This window comes from Bufo gargarizans, chromosome 1 (assembly GCF_014858855.1).
Source record: "Bufo gargarizans isolate SCDJY-AF-19 chromosome 1, ASM1485885v1, whole genome shotgun sequence".
NCBI lineage: Eukaryota > Metazoa > Chordata > Amphibia > Anura > Bufonidae > Bufo > Bufo gargarizans.
Genome location: NC_058080.1, coordinates 136,057,815 through 136,074,009, shown reverse-complemented (window position 1 = coordinate 136,074,009; position 16,195 = coordinate 136,057,815). Strand labels below are relative to the sequence as shown.

At 42.0% G+C, this 16,195-nt stretch overlaps 1 protein-coding gene across 1 annotated transcript in view; it reads right to left on the bottom strand.

Moving 5' to 3' along the window:
* The window catches only part of GABRB1 (gamma-aminobutyric acid type A receptor subunit beta1), a 339,039-nt gene that overhangs the window by 166,647 nt on the left and 156,197 nt on the right, over nt 1-16,195 (bottom strand). The window contains exon 2 of the mRNA XM_044292653.1: nt 8,803-8,885. Coding sequence (XP_044148588.1) covers nt 8,803-8,885 — 83 coding nt within the window. The remainder of the gene's footprint in view (nt 1-8,802; nt 8,886-16,195) is intronic.

The following is a 16,195-nucleotide window of genomic DNA, read 5'->3' as shown; positions in this document are numbered from 1 at the left end:
CTTAGAACTTTCCATTGTGCTGTCCCTCTTACCAGTTAGGGTTGTGTTTCTGCAGAGACTGACACATGCAATACTAGTATTATTTACAACAGTAGAAAATCAACTAAATAGAAAGGAAAGGTGAAACTAGGCACATGCACATGGTGCAGATTATGAGCAGTTTTTCAGTGCAGATTTTGTGTGGAAAAAATGCTACGTAATACAGTGCCAGCCAAGTGTATGAGATTAGACAGATCTTATGTACACTTTCCTTTTCTTCTTAGGTGCAGAAAGTGACCTGATGTGCGGATTTTGAAATCTGCAGCATGTCAGGGAAAATTTGATTCGATGTAAAGCAAAAAAAAAACACACACTTACCTCATCCGTTTGAGGGCGATATTTCATACTAGATCTTCAATCAAGATGGTGGCTGGCTCTTCACGCTCAAACGGATGAGGTAAGTGTGATTTTATTATAATTTTTTAAAATTTTACACTGTATTATTACTATTAGATGTCGCAAGCAACTATGAACGTGGCATCTGAGGGATACAATGACGGGGATCTGCACCCTCTACTTATAAAGAAGTTATTTGTCACAAAGCAAATTTTTTGGTAAAATTCAGTTAAGCAGATTAATTGAATTTTCCAATACTTCGCTCATCTCTAATGTTAATGGGGTTGTCTTATCATGGACAATGGGGGCATATCGCTAGGATATGCCCCCATTGTCTTATAGGTGTGGGTCCCACCTCTGAGACCCACACGTATATCGAGAACGGAGCTAGGTGGTGGCTGGAGGACCCCGGTCCAGCCACCACCAAGCTGGCTCCCCATAGAAGTGAATGGGAGCATACTGCGCATGCGTGGCCCCCGCTCCCATTCATTTCTATGGGGCCGACGGAAATAGCCAAGCCAGCACTCGGCTATTTTCGCCGGCCCCAACGAAAATTAATGGAAGGCGGCTGCGCATGCGCAGTGTGCCCTCCTTCACTTGCGGGGCTCAATTCTCAATATGCCCCCATTGTCCATGATGAGAAAACCCCTTTAATTGTTGAGGTTTTTTTTGTGCAGATTTCACCCTTTTCAATGGAAGAATGAGGTTTGCGGCAAAACCACATCAAATGACACCAAAAACCTCATAAAACTGGAGATAAATAGTGTGGATCTATGCTCTTTTATGGTGTGGATTTCTTGCACACAAATCTGCACCATGTGGACACTTTTAGGCAGAATAACACAGACTTCGAATGGTGGAAAACTTTTAAAGGTATAAGAGTTTAATCTGAAGACTCTATCATCAAGTCTGAAAATTGAGCTGTTGACATTTAATGTGTTCCAAAATGTAGAATGTAAAATACCAAAAACTTGCAAAATTTTAATTTCTGAATATGATGGATACTTTGATAAATGTAACTTTTAAATTGGAACACCGCCAGCTGGGGCATATCCACATTTGTGTTTTGAACTTTGTTTTTACTAATCCTGTTGGAGTTTCAATTGGTAGCAGAAGAATTACATCATGATTGAACATCATATGGAATGAAATAGAATCAGGTAGAGAATCTTGAGTAATTTTCGTGATTGTTTTCCTTGCCTTATATCTCGAGAACAACCTCTAGTTACTGCACTACACTAAGCGGACTTCGATTCGAATTTCAGGATAAATTGGATTCAATCAAATTTTTGAATAACAGTAGTAAGGGGTATGGATGTTTGAAATGAGTGGAAGTATGGTATGTTGGAAGGTCGATGGTTTATGGTATACAATAATCATATACTCTTTAAAAGAGTTTGTATCCTTTCTCAGTGGGCATGTCCTATCTGCTGCAACTCTCTCCCTGTAACTATCACAACTTCTAACAGTAGATATTGTGGTGGCAGCTGAAGGATGGAACTCAGCGTGTGCTACCACCTCAGTAGGTGGAAGTACAGCTCACTATACAGATTAATTTTTCATATTTAGCATCACAATTGCAACATTTAAGGGTTCAGATAGTCTATAAGTTTTCTCCCCAAAAAGTTTTTTAGTGTAAAAATGGGTCTTCCCTTTTTTTTTATGGTACTGTTAATATTTATGGTGATATTTAATTGTACTTAAGTTAATAGGTGGATTGGTAACATGGGACATCATGAATATACAAAGCTGGGAGGAGCCCAAAATTTTTGATATAAGCCTTTATCTCAGAAAGTTTAAAAAAAAATTGAAATATAATACATTTTCAAAAAAAAAAAGTATTATCAGTCTTAAGGATAATTGATAATGAGTTGTACACTGTATGATGTAATGGTGCAAATAAAGAGCTCAACCCATAGCCAATTCCAAGTGTGTGTGGGCCCTTGAAAGATAGAGTCCCTGTGGACCATCTGTTTATCCCAACTTCAGAGCTTGGTTACCTAAATTGTAATGGGTCTGAAACAGGCACTGCTCACCATAAATGAGCTTACAATGTAGGTGGTAGAAGGAACCACTGGCTAAGAAGGTAAAAGGGAGAGTATTGATTGTCTGTATTTGATTATGTCTTGTTAATGCATAATTGACATAGAAAATGGACACTAATAATGTAGTGAGTGTTTACAGACCGTTTAAGGTTAGAGAGAAACATACACATTTTTGAAGGTTGAACAAGAGATGAATCAAGAGAGGACTACACAGAAAAAAGTGTACTTGTGTGAAGAAGCTGATGATGAATGAAGTACTGTATATCTGTGGATAATAGTACTAATGAAGGAGCATAATTCTGAGAGTGCTACACTAATGATAGTGACAGTACTTGAGGCTGCTCTTAATGTGAGGGACAACCATAAGTGAATGTATCACCTATATTTTATATATATTTTCAAATCTGTGTTTAGTTCACAATTATATTTTATTTTAACCATCTTACCTGAGTTGATATTAAGAGCATTTAGAGAAATTCATGGCAAAAGCCACATAGACCATTGGCCACAATAGACAGGAGATATTCAGTGACTTCGGTGGAAGAGTTTTCTAGACATACTTGTGCAAAGCCACTGTGTAGTGAGGGGAAAGATATTGTGAATGGTGGATCCTGTGTTAGCTACTATGTTATCTGTCATCGTAATCATGTCTGTCATAATGACATGACTGCTGAAGAGTAATCTCTACAAATAAGGAATTGACATTAGGTTTAGTGGGCGGTGTGAAAACCATTGGCTTATTGGAATGTTAAAAAATATAAATGAAATCGCTAAAAATTCTTTAAAAATATGTTCAACATAAAAACTTTATTTAAAAAATGCAATTTTCTGATAACACATCCTCTATACGAGAACAATGGACTTGCACCTGCATTTCTTTTTTAATTTTTGTATTCTTACCACAACAAATACCTTTTGAAATTATTTTGAGCTAAATATTTTTAAAGGTTAAAATTACATACAAGTCATCTTAAGACAGTTCCAGAATATTCTGCTACGACCCTTGTTTGGTACTATTGCAAAGGAGATCAGCAATTCAGGGCCTGGAACTGGTAGAGAAAACCTGTTTAAAAGGACTTATCAACTCTATAGCATCCAAGTTCAGGAGTTACCTCTGGTGCATAAGCATATCAAACTGACCCACTGTGAATATCTCCACATCCCAAGGTGGATTTAGTGGAGGTGTGCTGTAACCAATCTGTTCAAAAAAGCAGCAGAGTTTTTCCTGCCGTTAAAGTGAACTGCCTTGTGAGTTGCATTAAATTGCTTTACAAGAAGTATAACACCAAATGTCTAGATGCTTATAACAAAGTTAAATAGAGAAGGGTAGAATAAGGAAGACTAATTTAAAGAGACACTTTGAACTATCCTAATCTGTTGGCGTTTGAATTTTTCAGTAAAGAACTTGTGTTCTGCACAACTGCCTCATTATTACTCCCTGCCCTACTACTACATGGCAAAGTGTTGGTAGCACGACAACCAGGACACTGCCTTGCACCTCAAAACATGCAACATCAAGGGCACTTCAACCATCATCAGGCAGGAAAACCCCAGAAATGGAGAGTGCCCAAAGGAGCATTAGAACTGTAAATACTACTACAACTCCCATCACGCCACTCATACTCACACACAACGCCATGGCACGCTGCAACCTTTTTTTCTTGGCCCATACAGGTAGATGACTTTTTATACTCTTATATCATGTATATCATATGGGACAATCCCACAATCCAGGCTGCAAAAGGGGCAGGGATTTTGGGTGTTCCTGGAGTTGGAGATTAAATCTACTGCTTTAGAATTTTTAAATGTTGCCTAAAACAAACTTTATAGAGAATAGATTTTCAAAAACTATGAGAACAACTTCCTACCAGTACTAGTGCCAAGGACTATTGGTTCATCTCCTTTTTTTTTTGCCAATATATACCTCCAGGCTTTCTCTAACATGATTGACTGACACCTCTAGGATCTGACATGTCACTTGCTGGCATATCCAGTTATTAATGATTTATTAGGGAATCTAAAGAATTACTTGACAAATACTTACTTTGGGAATCAATGTTCTTGTTGTTTTACAGAAGTTTTCCATTACTGATTATCATTCTCTTTTTTAAAAAAATGATAGAAACATCAATTTAATAGCCTAAAAAAATAAAGGTTATAGCTATTTGACCAGTTGCAACGACTTAAATCACATGATCTATACAATGACTTTCATAAAAGGACGCCAGGTTACCTGGGGAATATAACGTACTTGTGGCCAAAGGTAAATGTCTTTTTATACTCTAATATGACTCAGTGCAATTCAGTACACAAGTTATATAACTGTTCTTGAGAAAAAAGCCTAAAGCAAAGTTAAAAGAGAATAGATTTTCACAAACTTTTAATAACACAGCCAAAACACATCCCAAATAAAAGAAAGGTTACTTAGAAATAAAACAATGATTATTTTTAAAATGAGCTTATGCTGCAAAATCATCTCCGTGAGGCAGGGAAGCAAGACTTTTCTTCTTTCTGTCTGTTAGTCCATCTGATCTGAAATACATGTACAGTATGACGGGAGTTTGTCACTGTTCTGCCAGTTTTTTTCTATCTTGTAATGCACGTACATATACTACACTATTGATCCGTACAAAACCAATATAAAATCTGCCAAATACGACTCTTTATAAAATTTAACAATGCTCCAACCTTACTAAGTCAACAATCCTAGAGCTTGCAAAGCTGATGTGGAGGAACAAGGTGGTCAGTGGTCAACCTCATTCTGTAAGTAAGGACTGGACATAAGCATGGGACATTTTGACCTCATTCATCCTACAGAGCCTCAATGTTGTACAGGGAAAAACATTTTGACCAAATCATTCTTCCAAATTCAGTTCTGCAGGTTTTCCTATTATGTTGGCATCCCTACTGAACAGCAATCCATGTAATGGCTTCACAAATTCTGATATAATGACCTGAGAGAAATAGGAGACTGTATTGAACACCAATGAAATTATTCATCTAACCTTTTGTTAAACTGTAGGTTTCCTTACAATTTTCATTCCATCACTATAACACCGTTTGTTATTGAAATCTCACTACTTAGAAATAGATTCAAGCAGTAATGTGAAAAAAGCCTTAAAGTGACAGAAAGAGCCTTCTCTCAAACAAATGTGGGGAGTATTTTCCAACAGATACTGCTGACTATAGGCTCCAATATGTATGACTGTATATGTATACAGTGACATGATTCACTCATAGACTCCTGTGCAAACAACAATTGACAGAATTCTCTTATTTTTTCCCGTAAAATCAATGTATATTTGTGGCTTGATCCAAAGTGGAAAAATTCACCCACATGTGCACTTGTTTATATTTTTTTGTAGCAATCACTTTTGCTTTAGACAGAGTCTCTCATTCTAGCTTTTAGTTAATTGAATAATAACTTAAAACTGATAGGGTAATTCACATTTCCCACTGCTACTAAGTGGACCTGTCAGCAGTCCAGAGACTACAGTTGGGTGTAAATTATATTTTATTGTGTGCTTCAATATACTGCTCTGGTCAGTGTTGTCAATACCGTGCACAAAGCCAAGACCAAATATCATTTTGCGTTCAGTTCTTGGCACTGAGGACTATACATACAACATACAGTTGCAAGAAAAAGTATGTGAACTCTTTGGAATGATATGGATTTCTGCACAAATTGGTCATAAATTGTGATCTGATCTTTATCTTTAAGTCATAACAATAGACAATCACAGTCTGCTTGAACTAATAACACACAAATAATTAAATGTTACCATGTTTTTATTGAACACACCATGTAAACGATTACTGTGCAGGTAGAAAAATTATGTGAACCCCTAGACTAATGACATCTCCAAGAGCTAATTGGAGTAAGGTGTAAGCCAACTGGAGTCCAATCAATGAGATGAGATTGGAGGTGTTGGTTACAGCTGCCCTGTCCTATAAAAAGCACACACCAGTTCTGGGTTTGCTTTTCACAAGAAGCATTGCCTGATGTGACTGGTGCCTCGCACAAAAGAGCTCTCAGAAGACCTATGATTAAGAATTCTTGACTTGTATAAAGCTGGAAAGGGTTATAAAAGTATCTCCAAAAGCCTTGCTGTTCATCATGGAGAAAGTTCAGCACTGCTGCTTCGCTCCCTAGGAGTGGCCATCCTGTAAATATGACTTCAAGAGCACAGCGCAGACTGCTCAATGAGGTGAAAAAGAATCCTAGAGTGTCAGCTAAAGACTTACAAAAGTCTCTGACATATGCTAAGATCCCTGTTAGCGAATCTACCATACGTAAAAGACCAAACAAGAATGGATTTCATGGGAGGATACCACAGAGGAAGCCACTTCTGTCCAAAAGAAAACATTGCTGCACATTTGCAGTTTGCCCAAGAGTACCTGGATGTTCCACAGCAGTACTGGCAAAATATTCTGTGGACAGATGAAACTAAAGTTGAGTTGTTTGGAAGAAACACACAACACTATGTGTGGAGAAAAAGAGGCACAGCACACCAACATCAAAACCTCATCCCAACTGTGAAGTATGGTGGTGGGGGAATCGTGCTTTGGGGCTGCTTTTCTGCATCAGGGCCTGGACGGATTGCTATCATCGAAGTAAAAATGAATTCTCAAGTTTATCAAGACATTTTGCTGGAGAACTTAAGAACATCTGTCCACCAGCTGAAGCTCAACAGAAGATGGGTGTTGCAACAGGACAACGACCCAAAGCATAGAAGTAAATTAACAACAGAATGGCTTAAACAGAAGAAAATACGCCTTCTGGAGTGACCCAGTCAGAGTCCTGACCTCAACCCGATTGAGTTCTGTAAAGAGGAATGGTCAAGAATTACTCCTGACCGTTGTGCACGTCTGATCTGCAACTACAGGAAACGTTTGGTTGAAGTTATTGCTGCCAAAGGAGGTTCAACCTGTTATTAAATCCAAGGATTCACATACTTTTTCCACCTGCACTGTGAATGTTTACATGGTGTGTTCAATAAAAACATGGTAACATTTAATTCATTGTGTGTTATTAGTTTAAGCAGACTGTGATTGTCTATTGTTGTGACTTAGATGAAGATCAGATCACATTTTATGACCAATTTGTGCAGAAATCCATATCATTCCAAAGGGTTCACATACTTTTTCTTGCAACTGTATGTAAAGATGTATAACGTGTGACATTTAGAGTTTGCTTCATTGCATGGCACAGTAAGTCTATGTTTAACTAACAGAATATCTGTGAATATGGCAACAGTTGAACAAGATGCACATGGTAATATATTAGACCACCCTTTAATACTGAGGCATAGTAAATCTACTTATAAACTAAAAGATTAACAGGGATTGTGGCAGCAGTTCAACGAGATGCACACGACGATATATTAGACCACCCTTTAATACTGAGGCACAGCAAGTCTATCTATCAAGTAACAGATTAACTTTAAATGTGGCAGCAGTTTCACAAGATGCACATGGCGATATATAAGACCGCCACTGAGTCTACTGATTAGACTGCCCTTTAACACTATCACACCATATACAGAGAAGATAAAGGGGAATTCACATTTGTAACATTTATGGTATGTCTATGATATGCTGTGAATGTTGAATGCGAGATCCACCTTTAATGACCACCATTTGTAGATTTAGGCTGCCAAATTCTGCTTGGAGTTTAGTGGAGAAGTGACTGCACCTCTATTCAAGTTCATGGGCATGGCTATGACTATGTCCAAACAGCGTTAGTGGACCACCCTGTTCCTGATAGTTGATGATCTACGAGGTGGGACACACGCCTATCCGGCATTGTTTTGCATATTGTGTGGATATGCTGCAAATGGTTAACATATTAATATCCCCTTAAAATGGACCTGTATCTCAAGCAAGTAATGAGTTACGACGAGTGCATTGAAAAATGAGCACACATTACAATTCACCATAAAAAATAAAAATGTAAAAAAGTAATAATACAAGAAAATGTTAGTGAATTGCAACTTCATTAATAGTGTTATTTGCAGCTTTTTTTTTTTTAGCCTTGTTCTGTAAAGCCACATATCTGATGAGTGATTACTTCTTAGCTGCATTATCTTTTTTGAAGTGTGAGGTAGTTTCAAATGCACATTCTGTCTCATCAGCAGCACAGACTGCTGGCTTTTGTTCAGCCTTGCTTTACACTGAATTGTTGCTTGTTTGGAATATCTAAGCAAGGGAAATCAGTTTGCAACAGAGCAAGAGAAAATGTACAATAGAATACTCAACCCCCCCCCCCCCCCCAAAAAAAAAAAAAAAAACACACCATAGGGTAGCAGCACATATTGAGGCAATTCATTAATAATTGGAAACCTATGCCTGAACTTTAAAAAGCAAATTCAAGTTTACTTACAACTTTCAATCTCAAGTGTGCAATTCTGTTCATCTAGGGGATATCGGCGTAGATCCATCATGCAGGCAGCTGTGGTTGTAATCCTATAAAAAAAAAGTGGAATATGTGATATTCATATTAGAAAAAAAGCATTCAGTAGACTCAAATGTTTTGTGATTTTTCTCGTCTTTGGCAGATAGATGTCTGTTATTCTGTAGGTAATCATCATAATACAATGCAAGGAGGGAGGGTGGATAATGCTCACCAAAGCAATGGGCACATTAGGTTTTAATAAGAAAAAATGGCCTGAAAGCTTTTCTCTACTTGTATACAGATTGCTTTTATTATGCAACCAATGTGCTACTTTTTTGAGTAGTTACTAAGGTAGTCATTTATGAAGCTGAAATATGCCTATATTGGGTGTATTTTAGACACAGATTGTGATGAAACGGTTAGCTCAATCGGCGACTTTTCCCCATTCACACCAGATCTAAAAAAGTGGGGCGTGGTGTGGCCGGTCTAAATGTAAGACAGCTAGGCGCCTCTACATAAGGCCCCTTGCAAACGAGTGTCCGGATTAGGTCCAGATGTGTTGCGAATGTGTTCAGTGAAAAATGCTCGATTTGGCAAGCAAAGTCAGTCAGTTTTGCCTGCGATCGCATTCATTTGTTCAGTTTTTATCGAGTGGGTGCAAAGCAATTTAATGCATTTTGCACACACGTGAAAAAAAACTGAAGGTATACAAACAACATCTATTAGCAACCATCTGTGAAAAACGCATCGCATCTGCACTTGCTTGTGGATGCGTTGCGATTTTAACGCAGCCCCATTCACTTCTATGGGGCCAGCATTGCGTGAAAAACGCTGAATATAGAACATGCTGCGATTTTCACACAATGCACAAGTGATGCGTGAAAACCAACGCACATGTACATAGCCCCATTGAAATGAATGTGTCTGGATTCCGATGCGTCTAAAACGCTGCTCTTAATAAATGACCCCCTAAGTGTATAATTCTCAAAACATGTGTTGGAGTAGATGTGGTTTGCCTTTAAGTCTGGCCCACTGGCATCAGTTCCAGGTGAAGGCCAGAAGAAACGTCTACTCAATCAAAATTACTGTTGTATTTTGTACCTGCTTTTCCAATTGTTATGAAGTGTCTACTGAACACATTTTACTCGGGGCTACTCCTAATGACCTTTTTAAAGTAGCCTCCCTTGGTCTTCACTATTTAACACCTGTACAGGGATCTGAACTCCACTGGAGGGGAAACCACCAGGGTCTTTGTTCAGTACACTGTAGGTCAAGACACACTGGTGCAAAACACAGGGGGCTCAGCCAAAACTCTAGTCCTGGAATAGCCAAGGTCAGAGCAGGCAGAGTTTGTGCAATTCAAAGTCAGTCCAAGTTCAGAGCAGGCAGCACAGTGTCAGTATGGAGGTCATGTCAGGCAGCAAAGAGTCAAATCCAGAGACAGGCGGAAGTTAGTATGAAAGTGTAACAATACAAGTAGCACACCTTTGCAGGAAACTAGACAATTAGAACATATTGCTGAGGCACCCTTCCACAAAGGAAGGTGACTTAAATACCCTAGGGTGGCCAGACATAGTATGAAGGAAATGAAGGTGGTTTCTGACCCTTTAAAAATCTGAATGTACATGCATGTGCCCTATAAGGCAGTGAGAGGCAGAAGCTGGCAGTAAGTAGGTGTTAGCCTAGGTAAGAATGAGCAAACCTACCCAGTGAGAAGGAGCAGAGGAACACCTACAAACACAGGCCCCCAGGGAGACAGAGCTCCAGTGGATAGGCACAAGAGAGACATGGTGGTAGGCATGGACCACTGGAGCAACACCCATGTGTCATTGGATTTTCTAAGCTGCACTGAACAAAGGTTAAATTAACGAATGATGAGTGCCACATTTTTGTCTTCTACTTCTTTATTTGGATTCATGGAACTGCTTTATATTTAGAAAACCACCTAAGATTCCCACTTGTGCCTATGTGTCCTATGTATGGGATTCTTGAGGACACAGTGGCTCAGAAAACAGCATAAAAAAATCCCACGAAAAGCTGTGTGTGACACCACACTAACAGTTTTTAAAAATGTATGTATTTTTGTAGAATACCAAATGATCATCCAGTGGCCTAGGCTCTGACATAATAATATACCCGGCTCCTCAGGTCAGCAGAAGATAACCCCATTTGAATCCTATCTAATTGTTCCTAAAAGCAGCAATTAGTGCTTGTGGAAAATATATTGCTACTATAGGAATCTCCCTTACAGTAAGATACTGTTACTATAGGAATCTCCCTTTAGCCATGGCTGTTTTCCTTTATACATCAGAGCTTTCCTGGGAATTCAGATTCTCTGTGTCTTCTATGTCAGGTTGCTTTATGACAGTCTTCACTTTGTGACTCATTCAAAGTCTGAAGGCTGCTGTGAAAGCTGCATAGGAATGGTAAACATTTTTACAGGAGTTAGGGCCCATTTGAATGGGCAGATTTGCAGGCCAAATATTGGAAACAAATGTTCATATGTTAATGTGCAGCCAATCACCTGACAAACAAGCAAACTCTTTTGAGTTGTGTGACCTGATCACTATTCCATACAGCAGTGACGATTGCTGGATATAAATGCAGATAACTGAGCGAGAAATGATCAGGAACAAACTGTTTGTTCCTGATCATTGCCCTGTGCATCACCCCATGTAAAGTGGCCCAATGTTGTAGAATCTCAAAAGTCCACAACTTGTTAGAACACTCCTGCTTCTAAATTATTGATTATAATAATTATTATTCAATTGTTGTCCAAGGAACCCCAGAATAGATTTTCTCACCCTCGTCTTATGTTAAGGGAATTGTCCACTTTTAAGAATCCCTTTTTTAATAGAAGTCCCATGAAAGTAATATGTATGGTATCATAGGCTAATCGGCTGCTAAGACCTCCAGTGATCAGCTGTAATCTGATAGGGAACCTAGCAACAATGATTCAATTCTCCTGCAGTGCCACCACAAAGGAAATTAAGGCTTTCCAAGGTGCTCTCTGAAATCAATGGGCTATTTGAGGAATATGTAGACAGGCAAGGTCCTCCAAAAAGAGACATGTGGCGTTTGGACAATTTTAGCCTCAGCTAGCTGATGGTGGTGACTAGAGATGAGTGAATTTCAAAAAAAATTGATTTGGCTGGTTCGTCAAATTTTTAGAAAAAATTTGATTCTATCTGAATTTATTTGCGTGTTAAAAACAGCTATTCCGTGGCTGCAGAGAGCCTTTATAGTAGTGTAGAACACTGTGCCTTGCAGTAAAACGCATAGGGAGTCTGCTCTGGTAGTGAAACAATACTGTGAGTCAGTATGACATGCAGATGACAGGCATCACTCTTAGAATCACTGCACACTTCACTTATTTGGGCACTTACGAGGTTAAAACTGACCAAATAACTCAGCTGATTCCACATAGATGTCTACAGAACCTGTTTTATTAAACGCTTATGCAAGTAGAGGCCCCCTGACAGAGTGGAGAGGGTGTCAGCAGTAAGTTTGTGTTGACGTCACTGATTATTTTGCCCTTCCTCTGATCCGTCAGAACAATAAACCCCAAAAAAGGATCCTGTCTGTGGAGCATCTGCCTTCACTCGGTCAGCATTTGGTCACTAATCCATCAGTATTGCTAAAGCAAAAAAAAAAAAAAAACAGGAGTGGATTCAAAACAGAGATACCATGTGAATGGAATAGTTGCCTGTCTTCTATGTTTTGTATCCACTCCTGCTTTCGGCTACCAAATCATAAGCCAATTCTGATGCAAAATAGAGACCATGTCATGCAGGCCTTACAGCTGTTGCATAGACAGGATCCGTTGAGCATCTTATTTTTCCTTCCTTCTGACAGATCAGAGGAATGGTCAAATAAATGATAATGTCAGCCAGGCCGAAAGGCAAAATAGTGGCCCAGTCATGAAGTGGGGAGGGTGGGAACTGCATGAGAATTCCATAGAGTGGTCCTATGAAATAGTGGTGAGGTGGAAGCAGCATGAGGAGACCACAGAGTAGCCCAATGACAAAGGTCTGGAAGTGGCAGCAGCATCAGGAGGAGGCCACAGAGTGGCACAATGACAGTGTGGAGGTGGCAGCATCAGGAGGTCACAGGGTGGCACCAGGGCCGTCTTTAATATTGATTGGACCCTGGGCAAAAATTTACTTGGGCCCCCTGGATCCCGCCTTCCCACACCCTAGCAAGCAATCACGCCCTCCACCACAACACACACACAAAAAATCCACAAGCCTGGTAGAGTACAGTGAATGACTGTAAATACTTCCAGTTCTGAAGACTCCAGCGGCTCAGCATCAGTGCTCTGGGCAGCTGGGCTCAGGCTGGAAGTGGGCACCGCTCTGCAGGAATGAGACCAGGGCTCGGCTCACCCTAGTGTTACAGTGCACCCCAGCACCCCACAGTATGCAGTATAGCACCCTATAGTATACAGCACCACACAGTATGCAGTATAGCACCCCATACTATACAGTACCCCACAGTATATAGTAGAGCAGTATAGCAGCCCACAGTATACAGCACCCCACAGTCTACAGCACCCCACAGTATACAGTAGAGCAGAATAGCTCCTCACCGTATACAGCACCCCAAACTATACACGATACATCCCCCCACACTATACAGTACAGCAGTATAGAACTCCACACTATACAGCACCCACAGTATGCAGTATACAGACCCCCACACTATACAGGCCCCCCCCACACTATACATGCCCCCCACATTATACAGGCGCCCCCACACTATACAGGCCCCCACAGTATACAGCCCCACACAGTATATAGGCCCCCACACAGTATACAGCCCCCGCAGACTATACTGGCCCCCCACACTATACAGGCCCCCCACACTATACAGGCCCCCCACACAGTATACAGGCCCACACAGTATACAGCCCCCCACAATATACAGCCCCTCCACAGTATACAGGCCCCCCACAGTATGCAGGCCCCCCACAGTATGCAGGCCCCCCACAGTATGCAGGCCCCCCACAGTATGCAGCCCCCCACACAGTATACAGCTCCCCACACAGTATACAGACCCCCACAGTATACAGCCCCACACAGTATACAGTCCCCCACACAGTATACAGTCCCCCACACAGTATACAGCGCCACACAGTATACAGCCCCCCACACAGTTACAACCCCCACAGTATACAGTCCCCCACACAGTATACAGCACCCCACTATACAGTAGTTTACAGTATATTAGCATAACAGCCCCTGTCACCTTTTTCTGATGTAATCTTCACAAAAAAAACCTCTACAGATAAGGCAAACTTCTCCTGCAGCAACACTCCTGCTAGGAACTGTGATGACCTCAGAGCCATGTGACCAGTAATATTTCTAGGTTACTGGTCACATGGTGATGATGTCATTAAGGTCCTAGATCACAGCTCTCACAGACACAGTACGCTGGCTGGAGTGCCGGCAGGCATGGCATGGTAGCACCCCCTGTGTAGCTGACAGCCTGACACCCGGGGCAGTGGCTAGCAGGGCTCAAGAGGCAGCTGCCTTGGGCCCCCCAGGAGCAACTGGGCCCAGGGAAGCTGCCCCTTTTGCCCCTTGGTAAAGACAGTGCAGGGTGGCACAATGACAGAGTGTGGAGGTGGCGGCAGCAGCAACATCAGGAGGAGGCCACAGAGTGGCACAATGACAGTGTGGAGGTGGCAGCAGAAGGATCAAGAGGCCACAGAGTGGCACAATGACAGAGTGTGGAGGGGGGCGGCAGCAGCAGCATCAAGAGGAGGTCACAAGTTGGCACAATGACAGCGTGGAGGTGGCAGCAGCAGGAGGAGGCAACAGGGTGGCACAATGACAGAGTGTGGAGGTGGTAGCAGCCTCATCAGGAGGCCACAGAGTGGCAAGGTGACAGTGTTGAGGTATCAGCAGCACCAGGAGACCACAGAGTGGCAAGGTGACATAGTGTGGAGGTGGCAGTAGCAGCAGCAGTGAGCCGGTGACAGAGTGGGGAGGTGAGTGGCAATACCAGTACCAGCTGAAGATGTTGGGTCAAAGAAATAGCACTTGGCATCAGATGTGTGGCATCAGGTGGGTGGCAGCATTAGAATAGTAACTGAGGCAGGTAGCTAGAAGAAAAAATACTGGCCAGGCAGGAAAGCTTTTCCAGAGCAAACTCGGCCAGTTGCAGCCACAAATCCAGTTTGGCTGCCCAGTAGTCCAGCGGATTTTGAATGTGGGGTGGCAGGGTGCTGTCCAAGTATGTGTCACGGTGGGGAGTGGTGGAAACCCCCCACCGTACAATGTAAGGTATAATAGGGAAGCAGCTAGGCCAGGATGCCAGGATCAGGGAGCAGGGCACCTCCTATAGCGTCCCTAATCCTCACCCTTACTCCTCACTATATGAGTGGACCTGGATGGTAGGACGGCTCATACCCAGGATACCTTTCACCCTGAGTCACCCTGATAATCACTGACATAGGAGCAGGGGAGAGACAACCTGTTCTTCCCAGACATGGATGAACAGGAGTCTCAAATGGCCTAGCAGCAGGGAAAGGAAGCCAATATCACGATCGGCGTGACTATCACATACGTGACATAGAGGGAGGGAAAAGAGGAAGGCCCTGCCCAAGTGAGAGGGAAGGTGGTGACCCCTGACTCACCTTGCGGCTGGCACCTGGCTGCCCTGACGTCCCTAGACGGGTTACTCACCCGTACGCCGATCACGTGCCTAAAACCCTGGCTTTCCCTAAGATGAGCCCTAGATAGTGAACAGGGCGGTGGGAACACTAGTCCGCACCACTAGCTCTAAAGGAAAACACCAAGGGGAGGACAGACAATACAGACTAAACATATAATCCCAGGTGGGCGACAACAGGAGACAACAAAAAGCCCAACAGGGATCCGGAGGGTAGCACTCTGGAACAACAACCAGGATTCACAGCTCCAGTGGGTCAGTATAGAAGTCCAGGCAGGAAGCTCTATAACTGGCAACTAGAGAAGTGTGAGAGGAGAATATAAGGAGGTTGGGAGTGGCAGACAAGAAACAGCTGAGGAGGAGAAGCTACGGATCCCTGAGTGAGACAAAAAGGATTGCAAGGCAAACACAGAAAACAATCACTAAGAAACAATGTGATCTTTAGACATAGAGCGCGCAGCCACCCGCTGCGACTTCCTGACCCCGGGTATAACGGAGTCAGACGTGGCTCTTGACACCCTCGTGACAGCCAAGTGGAATGACAGATAAACACCACACCAAGGTAAACTGGAACCCATACAAACGCACTGCAATCCAAACATCAAGCGGATGCAGTACGTACTGAAACACAGGAACCAGCATTCCAGCAACAGCACCCAGACTTGGCTTATGGTTCACCCCTCCGGGAAACCATGAAGCCCCCTTC